The following is a 14,107-nucleotide window of genomic DNA, read 5'->3' on the forward strand; positions in this document are numbered from 1 at the left end:
ATCATTGCTAGTGTTGGTTTAGTAACATGCATCTTCCTGTGTATCCAGCTCTAATAAAAACATTTAAAGGTGAAGCACCTACTTCTTATCAGGAGATCCATTTATTTTTACATGTTATTGTTTGAATTTTGTCTCGTTTCATAACTTTTGCTCAACATTTAAGGGGAACTGTTACCCTGCGATCATCTTCATTACACTTGAAAACTTGTACTATACCTCCGTCCGTCTACTTATTAAATGGAATAACATGACAAGATTCTATCTACTGGTTTTTTGATCAAGGGATGATTAGGTGTTGTGAGAAGATTCTCTATGCTACTGAGTCTGTGTTAAATTGCAACTGGACACACATACCCACACACAGTTTGTTCATTTGTTCTCAGAATGAGAATAATGTCTTTTACAATTAAAAAGTTTTTTTTTCTTGAAGGCTGTGTTAGAAATATATGCAGCTTATTAAAAGGAAAAGTAACTGATGTTTCCAAAAGCCTGAACACAGGAGAATAGAGACACCTGCCAAGATAAAGAGCTAGAGCTTTTGCTCCTTTTCAGAGTCACTCACATGGAATAGGCCTGATGATTTACTAGCTTCTCTTACCTTCTCTGCAGACAATGTTTAATATGAGTGTTCTGCCTTCCAGGCATTTTAGTTCATTGTGTAAAAGTTTTATTTACGTGCTTTTATTTTGACATGGAAAACACCCGTAGAACAGGAAGTGCTGTGTATGCTTTTATTTTGACATGTAAAACACCCGTAGAACAGGAAGTGCTGTGTACGTGAGTGACCGTTTACTAGCAACGCACGCTGATGCAGAGAGATTGGTCAAAGAGGGAAAGACGTTCTAAAAAATCAGAAAACCGGCAAACCTTTGCTTAACTCTTGAAGAAGCAACGCCTGTATGTATTCATATTTGTTTTACACAGTTTATTGATACATTTGTGCTAAAGACAAGTTTGTGGAGCTAGCTAAACAAGTGGACATTTCTGGCTACTTCTTTCTACCAGCAGTTGGCGTTGTTGCACTGCGTATTAAGCTAATAATAATTCATTTAGTTGTTGTTACCTGTTAAAATATGCCATCTCCGTTTGTGGGCAATCTGTTTCATTCACAGGTGATTTTATTTAGCAGTTATAGGCTTTGAATTCTAATTTATATTTACTGTGAATTAGATATCAATGAAGAGAGGGATGACTCCATTGTTTTTCTTTTCTTTTTCAGTTTTACTCTGTATTCTAAGCGACAGCAAGTATGTGTAATAAATTTGGAGACTACAGGAACACATCTTTCGTCATTGAGTCAGAGTTTAGCTCACTGTCTAGTTGAAACTACCACTACGTCTCAGCGAGGACAGTACAGTAAAGAGGCGCTGAGTAACCTAGAGTTCAACACCAAAGGTGCCAGGCACAAGGGAGAAACGATGGAACAAGCATCAGTACGTTCAAAGATCACGAAACGCTCTCTCTCCTCTTCGTCCACCACCACAGTACAAGCGCGAGCCAATGCAGAGGCGGCAAAGGCGAGGGCTGCATTCGCAGAAAAGGAAGCAAAGCTAAAAATCGAAAAGGCTACAAGAGAAGCAGAGCTACAATTAGAGAAATCAAGACTGGATGCACAACTTGGGATATTGGAGTATCAGAGAGAAGCAGCTGCAGCCGTTGCACAAGCGGAAGCGTTGGAGGCAGCTGAAGAATTGGAGTCAGTAAAGTCAGATTCGCATGCACGTGAAATCTTACAAAGGGGCGTTGTTACACGGACTCAGGAATACGTCCAAGAACAAGCAGAGCTCAAATCACAGCAAGGTCAGGCCGCCGCACATCCTCCAACACCTGGTACAGAATTACCAGAGGAGAGCCTTGTCACGTGGGATGTTCCATCACAAAAGAACTTAAAGGTACATGATGAAGACAGTAACAAGCATGACGAACTGCAAAGCAAAACATTAGTAGACATTCAAGACGAATACGTAAACAACGCTCAAACAACCATTTACTATGGACAAAACAGACTCCAACCAAAGGTAAAGCCAACTCAATACTACCACAGCCCCTCACCAAACCCAATAACAAAAACATTCACCCCACAAGCATTGGTAACTCCCACCAGTGTAACACCAGAAACAGAGCACTTGGCTCGATACTTGGCTCGTCGTGACTTAGTGAGTACCAGCCTCTACCAGTTTGATGACAAACCTGAAAGTTATCGCGCATGGCAGTCTTCATTTTACAGTGCGACTTCAGATATAGGACTCACAGCAAATGAAATGTTAGATTTACTGGTTAAGTGGCTTGGGCCGGAGTCTGGCAAACATGTCAAAAGAATTCGCTCTGTATACGTTGAAAACCCAGACACAGCTCTTCAGAAGGCCTGGACACGTCTCCAGGAATACTACGCTGCACCAGAAGTGATGGAGAAGTCACTATTTAAAAGACTTGATGAGTTCCCTAAGATATCTATCAAAGATTATGGAAAATTAAGAGACTTGGGCGATCTTCTCATGGAAATACAAGGAGCTAAGGAAGAAGGCTACCTGACAGGACTAACATACCTGGACACTGCCAGAGGCATAGGACCTATAGTGGGAAAGCTTCCTTATGGAATACAAGATAAATGGACAACAGTCGGCTCAAAGTTCAAAGAAGAAAACAATGGACTATTTCCGCCATTTGAACACTTCACAAGCTTCATCTGTCAAGAAGCCCGTAGGAGAAATGATCCAAGTTTTCATCTGCCAAACACAGTCGAAAGGCCAAATCAGGCTCCCCCAAAGAACTATGGCAGTAAAATATCTGTTCACAAAACCAATATCTCTACAGAGAAAGGATTACCAACGAACCCACCTGCACAGAAAGCAGATGGACTAGAGAAGAACTGCCCTATTCACAACAAACCACACCCAGTAAATAAATGCAGAGCATTTAAAGCAAAAAATATAGAGGAAAGGAAAGCTATACTAAAACAGAGCGGAATCTGTTTCAAGTGCTGCAACTCAACTAGCCACTTAGCAAAGGATTGCAAAGCTCTGGTGAGGTGCACACAGTGTGACAGCAATCGCCACGACACCGCTATGCATTTAGACCCAACACCTCAAGTACCTACAAGGGCCTCACCCCCAACAAGTGACGGCGGGGAGGAAGAAAGTGCTGGCAGCATTACAGCAGTTAACTCACAATGCACCCAAGTGTGCGGCACAGGACGAATAGGAAGATCATGCGCCAAGATCTGTCTGGTTCGAGTATATTACCATGGACAGCGCGAGAGAGCAGCTAACGCGTATGCCATTTTAGATGACCAAAGTAATCGTTCGCTGGCCCGCTCAGACTTCTTTAACCTTTTCGACGTAAACAGCCAGCTCTTCCCCTACAGACTAAAAACATGTGCCGGGCCGATCGAAACAGCTGGTCGCAAAGCCGAAGGTTTCCAGATCGAGTCTCTCGATGGAAAAATCATCCTCTCCCTTCCGCCATTAATTGAGTGTGATGAAATACTAAATGACAGGACTGAAATCCCCACACCCGATGCAGCTCGCAGTCACCCTCATCTGAGAAAAATAGCTCAGTACATTCCAGAGCTCGACCCCAACGCACAAATCCTTATTTTGCTGGGAAGAGACATCTTGAGAGTCCACAAAGTTCGTCAGCAAGTAAATGGACCTCACAATGCTCCCTTTGCACAGAGACTAGACCTTGGATGGGTCCTGATTGGGGATGTGTGTTTGGGAAATGCACATAAACCAACTGTGAATGCGTACAAAACAAGTGTATTAGAAAATGGCCGTCCCTCTATCTGCGCACCCTGCAAAAACACCATAAGGCTAACTGAGAACGCCTGCCAAGGAAGGGGGCAAATGAGCTACGCTGGTAAAACGTCATTGGAGAACCTGGGAAGGAGCGTCTTCAGCGAAACAGGTTCTGACAACAAACTTGGCCCGTCCATTGAAGACACAATCTTCCTGGAAAAAATGGACAGGGAAATGTTCAAGGACAAGTCAGGTCATTGGGTTGCACCCTTACCTTTCAGAGCTCAACGACAACGGCTGTCCAACAACCGTGAGTACGTAATGTCTCGCTTCAACTCTTTACAAAAAACATTAGAAAGAAAACCAGGCATGAGGAGCCAGTTTCTTGAATTCATGGACAAAATTTTCCAGAACAAACATGCAGAGGAGGCTCCACCCTTAAATGAAGAGGAGGAGTGCTGGTTTTTGCCGACCTTCGGAGTTTTTCATCCACAGAAACCAGAAAACATACGTGTGGTTTTTGATTCTAGTGCAAAATACCATGGCGTGTCTCTAAACGACTCCCTTCTAAAGGGTCCCGACCTAAACAACTCCCTGATAGGTGTCTTGATCCGCTTTAGGAAGGAGCAGGTTGCGGTGGTTGCCGACATACAGCAGATGTTCCACAGTTTCCTCGTTCACAGAGACCACAGGAACTATCTGAGATTTTTGTGGTACAGAGATAACGATATGTCCAAAGACATAATTGATTATAGAATGCGGGTGCATGTGTTCGGGAACAGCCCGTCTCCGTCCGTGGCCATCTATGGGCTCAGGAGAGCTATTCAGGAGGGAACAAACAAACACGGAGCAGACACAGTCAAGTTTGTCGTACGCCACTTTTACGTAGACGATGGTCTCATTAGTGTGCCCTCAGATGCTGAAGCCATTAGCCTACTGCAGAGAACCCAAGCCTCCCTCAGCGAATCAAACTTAAGACTGCACAAGTTCGCGTCGAATAGTGACACTGTCCTCCAAGCCTTCCCAATTGAAGATCGCGCTGTTTTGAAAGATCTGGACCTCAGTGGTGAGGCTATACCAGTGCAGCGCAGTCTGGGCCTATTATGGGCGACCACAACGGACACATTCACATTCAAGGTGTCAGAAGACAGAAAGCAGTTCACTCGCAGGGGTGCTCTTTCTACAGTGAACAGCATTTTCGACCCCTTAGGCCTTCTCGCACCAGTAACCATTGAAGGAAAAAGTCTATTGAGAGATTGCAGTGCAGACAAATGTGATTGGGATACACCTCTTCCCGAAGACAAGCTCAAAGAATGGGAAGCGTGGAGAGAGTCTTTACATGATTTGAACAAACTACACATTCCTCGAACATATACTGCAAACTCACTCTCCAAGGCCAAACGCACTGAGCTATGCGTGTTTTCGGATGCATCCACCAAAGCCATTGGAGTTGTAGCCTACCTCAGAACGGTCCAAAGCGAAGGAAAAGTGGAAGTAGGATTCATTATGGGGAAAGCTAAACTAGCTCCACTCTCCCAACCTACAATTCCTCGGCTGGAACTATGTGCTGCGGTACTTGCCGTGGAAGTTGCAGATATCATCCAAGATGAACTGGACCTGAAGTTGGACTCGGTTAGGTTTTACTGCGACAGCAAGGTCGTACTAGGGTATATCTGCAACCAAACGAAACGTTTCCATGTCTACGTTCACAATCGAATTCGACGCATTCATCAGTCGACAACACCAGGTCAGTGGTTCTACGTCTGTTCGGAGGAGAATCCTGCAGACTACGCATCCAGGTCAGTTCCTGCATCCTCACTAACACACACCATATGGTTCACAGGACCGGCATTTTTGTACAAACAAGACAGTAGTGGGGAAGACTTAGCAATAACGTATGAACTCGTAAACCCTGAATCAGACACAGAGGTGCGTTCTGAAGTGACCAGTTACCTCACACAGAGTCAAGGAAAGGGACTTGGTGCCGCAAGATTCACACGCTTTTCAACCATGCGCTCTCTCACCAGAGCATTCGCTATGCTCATTCACATAGTTAAAACCTACAAACAGAGGGAGTCAAGTGCATGTAAAGGGTGGCACTACTGCAAACTCCCACACACTCCTGATGAGTTATCCCAAGCTAGATTCATCATCACCCAAGCGACACAGGAAGAGTTTCTTTCCAGTGAAATCTCAGATCTCTCACTCACACACACTGTGTCCAAAAAGAGTACGCTCTATAAGCTGAACCCTATCCTCAAAGAAGGTCTGATCTGTATTGGTGGCAGAATAAAACATGCAGACTTGAGCGCAGCAGAGACCAACCCCATAATCTTGCCTAAGAACAGTCACATCTCTCTGCTCCTAGTGAGACAATATCATGAACAAGTGAAACATCAAGGCCGCCACTTTACTGAAGGGGCCCTCAGAGCAGCCGGTTATTGGGTCATAGGCGGAAAGCGGCTCATCACCTCAGTCCTGCACAAGTGTGTAGTATGTCGCCAGTTGCGTCGCAAGGTAGAAGGGCAATTCATGGCCGACCTGCCCCCAGAGCGTTTATCCGTATCTCCACCATTCACGTATGTTGGAGTAGATGTGTTTGGGCCCTGGCCAGTCGTCTCCAGACGCACAAGAGGAGGCCAGTCACAAAGCAAGCGGTGGGCGATGCTGTTCTGCTGCATGAGTTCGCGGGCTGTCCACATCGAGGTCATTGCATCATTGGATACATCCAGCTGCATCAATGCACTGAGGCGGTTCCTTGCAATACGTGGACCTGTGAAGCAGATAAGGTCAGACTGTGGGACGAACTTCGTGGCAGCTGCAAAGGAACTAGGGTTGGGTCACAAAGATCCAGAGGCAACCGTGCAAAGGTTCTTAAGTGAACAGAACTGTTCATGGGTGTTCAACCCCCCTCGTGCATCCCATATGGGAGGGTCATGGGAGCGGCTTATTGGATTATCAAGGCGGATCTTGGACGCAATCCTGCTCAAAGACAACATTCGGCTTACCCATGACGTTTTATGCACTCTCATGATGGAAGTGGCTGCAGTTATCAATGCAAGGCCTCTCGTCCCAGTCTCCAATGACCCAGAGTCACCCTCCATATTATCACCTGCAATGATTCTTACTCAGAAGGTGGGGGTTTCCCCTCCCCAAGGAGAGTTTGCAAACAAGGATCTCTACAGTAAACAGTGGAAACAAGTGCAAGCCCTCGCTGACGAGTTCTGGCGCCGCTGGCGGCAGGAATATCTTCCCACTTTGCAGACCCGAAGGAAGTGGACAGATATGAAGAGGGATCTGAAAGTTGGAGACATTGTGCTCCTAAAGGACTGTCAAGTTGCACGCAACAAGTGGCCTATGGCTAAGATCACTGCGGTCTTTCGAGGACGAGATGGCAAAGTCAGAGAAGTCCAGCTAAATGCATCAAGTCAAGGCTCTTTAAAGACTTTTCAGAGGCCGATTAGAGAAGTAGTTCTTCTTTTGCCTACTGACTAAGGTACTCTTTGTTAAAATGACCTAATAAGTTCAGACGGGGAGTGTTCTGCCTTCCAGGCATTTTAGTTCATTGTGTAAAAGTTTTATTTACGTGCTTTTATTTTGACATGTAAAACACCCGTAGAACAGGAAGTGCTGTGTACGTGAGTGACCGTTTACTAGCAACGCACGCTGATGCAGAGAGATTGGTCAAAGAGGGAAAGACGTTCTAAAAAATCAGAAAACCGGCAAACCTTTGCTTAACTCTTGAAGAAGCAACGCCTGTATGTATTCATATTTGTTTTACACAGTTTATTGATACATTTGTGCTAAAGACAAGTTTGTGGAGCTAGCTAAACAAGTGGACATTTCTGGCTACTTCTTTCTACCAGCAGTTGGCGTTGTTGCACTGCGTATTAAGCTAATAATAATTCATTTAGTTGTTGTTACCTGTTAAAATATGCCATCTCCGTTTGTGGGCAATCTGTTTCATTCACAGGTGATTTTATTTAGCAGTTATAGGCTTTGAATTCTAATTTATATTTACTGTGAATTAGATATCAATGAAGAGAGGGATGACTCCATTGTTTTCCTTTTCTTTTTCAGTTTTACTCTGTATTCTAAGCGACAGCAAGTATGTGTAATAAATTTGGAGACTACAGGAACACATCTTTCGTCATTGAGTCAGAGTTTAGCTCACTGTCTAGTTGAAACTACCACTACGTCTCAGCGAGGACAGTACAATGAGCTTCAAGAGGTCTCTGCCCCTAACAGGGTTTGCTTTCACTTAGTAAAAATGCATAATTTTTCTGAATAAGATTATTAAGAGGCCACCCATAGGATGGAACGTTGGTTATGTATTGTAACCCCAGATTTTATGAGTATAGCATAGCCCTTTGAGCAATCGCCTTTTGGATTAATTCCATCCCCTGCGCAGATTGGATCAGCGGTGATCGGCGAGCAGTGCATGCCGGTTAGATTTGTGTCCAACTTGATGCTGACTTGCTCTGACGTCAGTAGGCAACTATAACCTTGTGAGATCAAGGCGGCTGCAGATTTTGGAGCAAGGCGCTGCAGTTGCTCTCCCTCGGCTGCAAAACCCAGGGCATGGGAAACGCCTGGCTCTCACCTGATCTAAGATCTGATTGGTTCATATTTTGATCCAAACATCCGGTGGTAGAACATGAAATGTTAGTTGTTCACATGTATTCTGTAAATCATGTAACGTTAATGATGACAACTATATAGGCCATAAAGAGAAATGTGTTTTGTGTTCTTTTGTCACATTTCCTATGAACACACTGAAGCTACAGCTGATAACCTTTACTTATTATTACAGTCAAGTCTTCATATAGAATATTTGATATCCACAAGCACGTGAGGATGTGTTTCAGCTGCTAACAGGCACCAGAATTAAAATTGAAAATTAAACAAGTGTGAACGCTAACGCGGTATCTTCAGCCATCGTCAGCCCCGAGCTACACATGAAGGGAAATTGTATCCGACTTATGCGCACAGCAGATCTGTTCCGTAACATAAGGAGCCATATGATTGGCTGCAAGCGAACAGCCCTGGCAGAATCATATATTTGATTGACAGATTCATTAGCCAATGGTGACGTTTGTTGACCTGCAACGTTAGGAGAGTCTCAAAATTCAGCACACAGATTTCACTCACAAACGCGGAAAGGTTCACAAATGAGAAGCTGTTCGTAAATGCACATTCAGCAATTCGTATGATCTGTGAGTTTATATTACAAGTGTTCTTACAAATTATATTTGTGAACCACAGAGTGTGAACTTCAGAATTAGCGTGTGCATTCGTGGAAAATGTTGCGTGACTTATCTTTTCACATTATATTTATGAGTCAAAGATTGTGAATTTCCGAATGAGCGTGAGCATTTGTGTTCCTCCGAATTATATTTGTGAAACACAGAGTGTGGATTTCCGAATGAACGTGTGCGTTTGTGGAAAACGTTGTGTGACTTAATTCTTATTGAGACTGTTCTGGCCTCATACGTTAGCATCTGCCAGTAGCCAAAATGGACCCAGCTGTGAATAAAAACTGTAGTTTAACACAATTTCAAAGTGATAAATATAAAATATAATGTTTTACCAACCATGTGTGAAACTTGATCAGATAAAACTCTGAATGCAAACTTTTAACAAACCTAATTAAACACTGAATTTCCTTCCAAACTAAAAGATTTTTGTAGTTTTTAGTAATAACGGATTTCAAAGTAAACATAGCCAAAATGAAATGGGCTTAATTTCTGAGGGATGACATGAAGTTTTCAGCAGAAACTGACCTGAGAGGCAGAATTCAGCAGAAGTTTTGGAGTCACTTCCTTCACCTGCTGCTCTGCGGCGTGTCTCCGGTGAACCCGCGGGGTGTTTTGGGTTAGCGGGTGTTCAGGAGCGATGAGGCGGGACCCTCCATCACGGGAATCCCAGAGAGGCAGCCTGGCAGCTCCATCAGCGTGGGCTAATCCCAAAGAGACGGCACTTTTATCGGCTTGTCTCACTCCAGCAGCAGGACTCTTTTCTCCAACTAAACTTTCCTTCCTCCATCTTTCTTTTGAAGCACAAAGTTGCTTCCCCTAAATGTCTCTCAGTAGGTGCTGCCATCTGTGATCCGAGTAAATGAGGCTTGCCGGCGTTTTCTTTTACTCTGGTGAGAGGGTTCTGGTTTTCAGACTCACAGCACAACTGGACCTGTTACTGTTTAACATCTGGCTCCAACACTCTCAGCTAATGTTGACTAATTAGCCACAGAGTCAGTGGCTGTGAAGCAGCGAGCACCTGAACTATCTGCCGTCTCCAGTTCATTATGGGAACACAATCAGTTTGTAAAGGGCCTGAAATTCACCCACAGCATAAAAGAAGAGAAAAAGTCCAATTTTCTCTGTTCTGACTGGTTCGAGCAGCGTGCAATAGAAGGAAACGAGTCCAGAAAAGGATTTGGCGTTTAGGCTTGAGTCCCACCGATCAGATCCATGAGTGGAAGAAGATCATTTCTGGGGTTATTTTACGGTTTTAATCACTAAAGTGGGATATTTCACTACGTTTGATTTGGTTTTGTTAAATAATGAGCAGCAGTGCAGACTTATACTTCTGTTACCGTTCCATTTTCCTGCACCACCGGGAAACACGCTAACCATGTAAGTCTACCATAGCCTTGTGTTCATTTGGTGGACTAAAACGTGGGATGGACTTCGTAAGAGGGTTCGGTTTTCTAACGTACGTGTAAACTAGAATAAAGGCTCCCCGTTTATTAACCATTTAGATGTAAATGCACCTAACCCTCAGATGGACCGTAGAAAACAATCTTGGCTTTTTAGCTCAAGTGCAATTCATCCATAAGAAGTAGATTCTGGTTAACTTTCACTTCCTGTGTCTCAAAATGTCCTCCTTCTGCTTTTAGTGTCTGAACTGATCGTGGCCTTCCAGGGCCACCGTCCTTCATGTTTCAGAGGTGTCTCTGCTCCAACACACCTGTCCCTACATCAGGTGTCAGGTAAACAACAAAAAGGTGAGGACCAGGGTAAGTTTACTCATCATTTATCAGAAACATGACATTTATCAGAATCTGACTCCTGAGATTTTTACCCATCTCTCTGCCCTCATCACAACTGTAGAAATGTCATTTGTCCACAATAAGCTACAGCTGTTTGTTGTCTTGGTGCCACCTTAATGGGCTTTAATGGACCTTCCCAAGGATCCCAGAAAGGTTGTCCTGGTCTAGCCAGACACAGCTGGAATTCCAGGAAGGTGAAATAAAAGAGTTTATTGATCCAGCAGCTTAATTAAACTAACCTGAGTCTGACTGTTGGACCTGATGGTAAGGGGAACTTCAGAGCGTCTGGTAGGAACACACACACACACACACACACACACACACACACACACACACACACACACACACACACACACACACACACACACACACACACACACACACACACACACACACACGCACACGCACGCACACACGCACACACGTCTGAACATTACATCTGAACGTGTACACAGCTCCGGGCTCAGGACGGTGTAGGAAGACAGCGACAGCAGCTTTACACCCTCCCAGAGGATTAGAGCAGAAACTGCTGCTGATGCTTGTTTCCACCTCTGGGCCCTTCTCACATCTTGTTGTGCGTTTTGATTTGGCTGCTTGATATCCTCCCAGCATTTAGCAGGAAGTCAGCACTGAAGGGGAGGGTGAGATCCAGAAAAGGAGGTTTCCAGTGGACGTTCAACATCATCTAGGCTAATAGCTGCTGTGCTGTGAGTGGAACGAGGCGGTCGGGCCAGAACCTGGGCGGGGCGCTAGGTCTTGGCAGACAGTCACGGGGAGACTGATGGAGGCTGGCAGCAAGGCATTTAGGGAGGAGTCCATCTACTCCCAGCCACCATCCATCTCCATTACACATTTCCACATGCCACTGGGCAGGGGACACCTCCTGTGACCGGAGGAGGGGGTGGAGACGGGTGGAGAGCCAATCACTGTTATGCTGTTGTCCCCCTTTCCTCGTCACAGTCTACCTGTCACTCTGGAATCACTGACAGGAGAGAAGAGGTGTGGATCCATCCATCACAGCAGCTCCTCCAGAAGACCACTCTCTCTATTTACATCACTGCAGACATGTTTAACTTCAGCTCAACCTGCAGGTTCACGTCTGACTTCACCAATGCTGACCAGGGGAACAACGAGGAGAGAGCAGCTCGTTAAGTTAGCGACCTGATCAGAACAATGTTCATAGTTTCCATCCATCCATCCATCCATCCATCCATCCAACATCCATCTGTAGTTTCTGATTCCTCCTCCTCACTCAGCATGGCCCTATTAAATACCCGCTCTGTTAACAATAAGACCTTCCTGCTCAATGATCTAGTTCTCTCTAAAAACCTGGATTTTCAGTTTCTGACTGAAGTTTGGCAGCAAACATCTGATTATTCTGGTCTGACTGAACTTTGCCTGAGTGGTTATTCTTTTCTTAGCCAGCCCCGGGGTTCTGGTCGTGGTGGAGGCCTAGCTGTTGTTTTCAGAGACCATCTTCCTTGTAGCTCTACAACCTTTGGTCACTTTGCTTCCTTTGAACTGCAGCTGATTAAAGTTGGGCGTAAGGACCCGTTCTACTGTGCTGTGGTCTATCGTCCACCTGGTCCAAACAGTTCTTTCCTTCAGGAGTTTAGTGACTTTCTAACCTCCACTGTGAAGCTGTCCAGACTGGTGATTGTTGGTGACTTTAACATCCACGTTGATGATCCCACTGATCACTTTGCCATGAATTTCTCCAGCCTTATGGACTCCTTCAGCTTTACCCAGCATGTTTCTGGCCCCACATACACCAGGGGGCACGCTCTAGACCTTGTTTTTACCCTGAGTCTAAATGCTGACAGTGTTTTTCCTGAGGACGTTTATATTTCAGATCACCATTGCATTTTCTTTAACTTGTCAGTTTCTGCGTCCCCACCTCCTGCTCGTCGTATGGTTAGTTCTCGTTTTCTTAATGAGAGCACAGCTAGCAATTTTTCTGCTGCTTTTGATCCACCCTGTTCTTCTGATAACGACCCAGATTCCTTAACTTCTCAGTTTAACGAGCACTGCCTCTCCATTCTGGACATTATCTGTCCTGTCAGAACCAGATCAGTTCCTGCAGTGAACCCTACTCCCTGGTTTAATAACAGCCTTCGCAGCCTAAAGCGCCAATGCAGAAAAATTGAGCGTTTGTGGAAGAAAACCCATCTCCACGTCCATCTGCTGCACCTAAAGGATCTTCTGTCATCCTTTAACTCTGCAGTCAGAGATGCAAGGGTTTCCTATTTCTCCAACCTGGTGTCCCAGAGCAAAGGGAACCCCAAGGTGCTGTTTAACACCATCAGCAGCATCGTCTCTCCTGCCTCTCCTACAGCCTCCATCCACTCTGTTACAGACTGTGAGAACTTTCTGTCTTTCTTTGTGGACAAAGTCAATAAGGTTAGATCTAGCATCTTTCCTTCAGCCTTATCGCTGCCTCTCCCGACTCCAACCAGGACCGTCATCCTAGATAGCTTTGCTCCTGTTTCTTTGCCTGAGTTAACCAAACTAGTTAACTCTATGAAGACCTCTGCATGCCCCCTCGACATCTTACCCTCATCTTTGTTTAAAAGTGCTTTTCAGTCCATCGGTCCCAGCGTGCTCTCTATAATTAATGCTTCTCTGGTTTCTGGTCAGGTTGCTGCTTACTTTAAGAACGCTGTAATCCACCCGCTTCTTAAAAAACCGAGTCTCGACCCCTCTCTCCATAGCAGCTTCAGACCCATCTTAAAACTTCCGTTCATCTCCAAGATCTTGGAAAAGGTTGTGGCTAAACAACTCACAGCTGCTCTTCCAATCCAATCCAATCCAATCCAATCCAATTTTACTTATAAAGCGCATTCACAAGACATTACAACCAAACAAGGTGCTGTACACTAAAAATGTTGGTTAATTAAACCGGCGTTATACAAACATGTCGAACACAGATAAAAGATAAAAAGGAAATACAACAAAATTCCCAAAAATAACAGCTAAAAATCAATAAGACACAGGGTGAATAAAAATAGGAAAAAACATTTTACAAAGAACCTCAATAATACGGAAGTCGATGATTGTGGAGTCCATTTTTAAACAGTGCAGATGTCAGTGAGGTCCATAATTATGTTGTATAAGCTAGGTTGAAGTAGTGAGTTTTCAGGCGTGATTTAAAAATGCTAGCTGTTGGTGCTTGCCTCACTAGCAGTGGTAATGCGTTCCACAGCTTCGGTGCACAGACAGAGAAAGCCCTTTCTCCATGGCTTTTTAAACGTGCATTCAGAACAGCTAGGAGGAGCTTATCTTCAGACCTGAGAGCATGCGGCGGGTTGTAGTAATGGAC

The 14,107-nt window shown here is 44.7% G+C and overlaps 1 protein-coding gene across 2 annotated transcripts; it reads left to right on the plus strand.

Moving 5' to 3' along the window:
• The first annotated feature begins 771 nt into the window (after positions 1 to 771).
• LOC129163895 (uncharacterized) lies at positions 772 to 8,049 on the plus strand. 2 transcript variants are annotated; one of them, XR_008563700.2, is made up of 3 exons: positions 772 to 897; positions 1,220 to 7,495; positions 7,818 to 8,049. XR_008563700.2 is itself a non-coding variant. In XM_054743031.2 (2 exons), the coding sequence occupies exon 2, from the start codon at positions 1,419 to 1,421 to the stop codon at positions 7,230 to 7,232; it is 5,814 nt and encodes a 1,937-aa protein (XP_054599006.1). In that variant the 5' UTR covers positions 772 to 897; positions 1,220 to 1,418; the 3' UTR covers positions 7,233 to 7,792. The 2 variants fall into 2 exon arrangements, 1 of the variants encoding a protein (XP_054599006.1); XM_054743031.2 differs by lacking the exon at positions 7,818 to 8,049 and having other exon boundaries at positions 1,220 to 7,792.
• The last annotated feature ends 6,058 nt before the right edge of the window (positions 8,050 to 14,107 follow it).

Source organism: Nothobranchius furzeri, chromosome 14, assembly GCF_043380555.1.
Source record: "Nothobranchius furzeri strain GRZ-AD chromosome 14, NfurGRZ-RIMD1, whole genome shotgun sequence".
In the NCBI taxonomy this organism is placed as follows: domain Eukaryota; kingdom Metazoa; phylum Chordata; class Actinopteri; order Cyprinodontiformes; family Nothobranchiidae; genus Nothobranchius; species Nothobranchius furzeri.

Bases quoted from the DNA above. Each gene is read 5' to 3' on its own strand.
- LOC129163895 (XM_054743031.2), top strand. From the start codon at position 1,419: ATGGAACAAGCATCAGTACGTTCAAAGATCACGAAACGCTCTCTCTCC.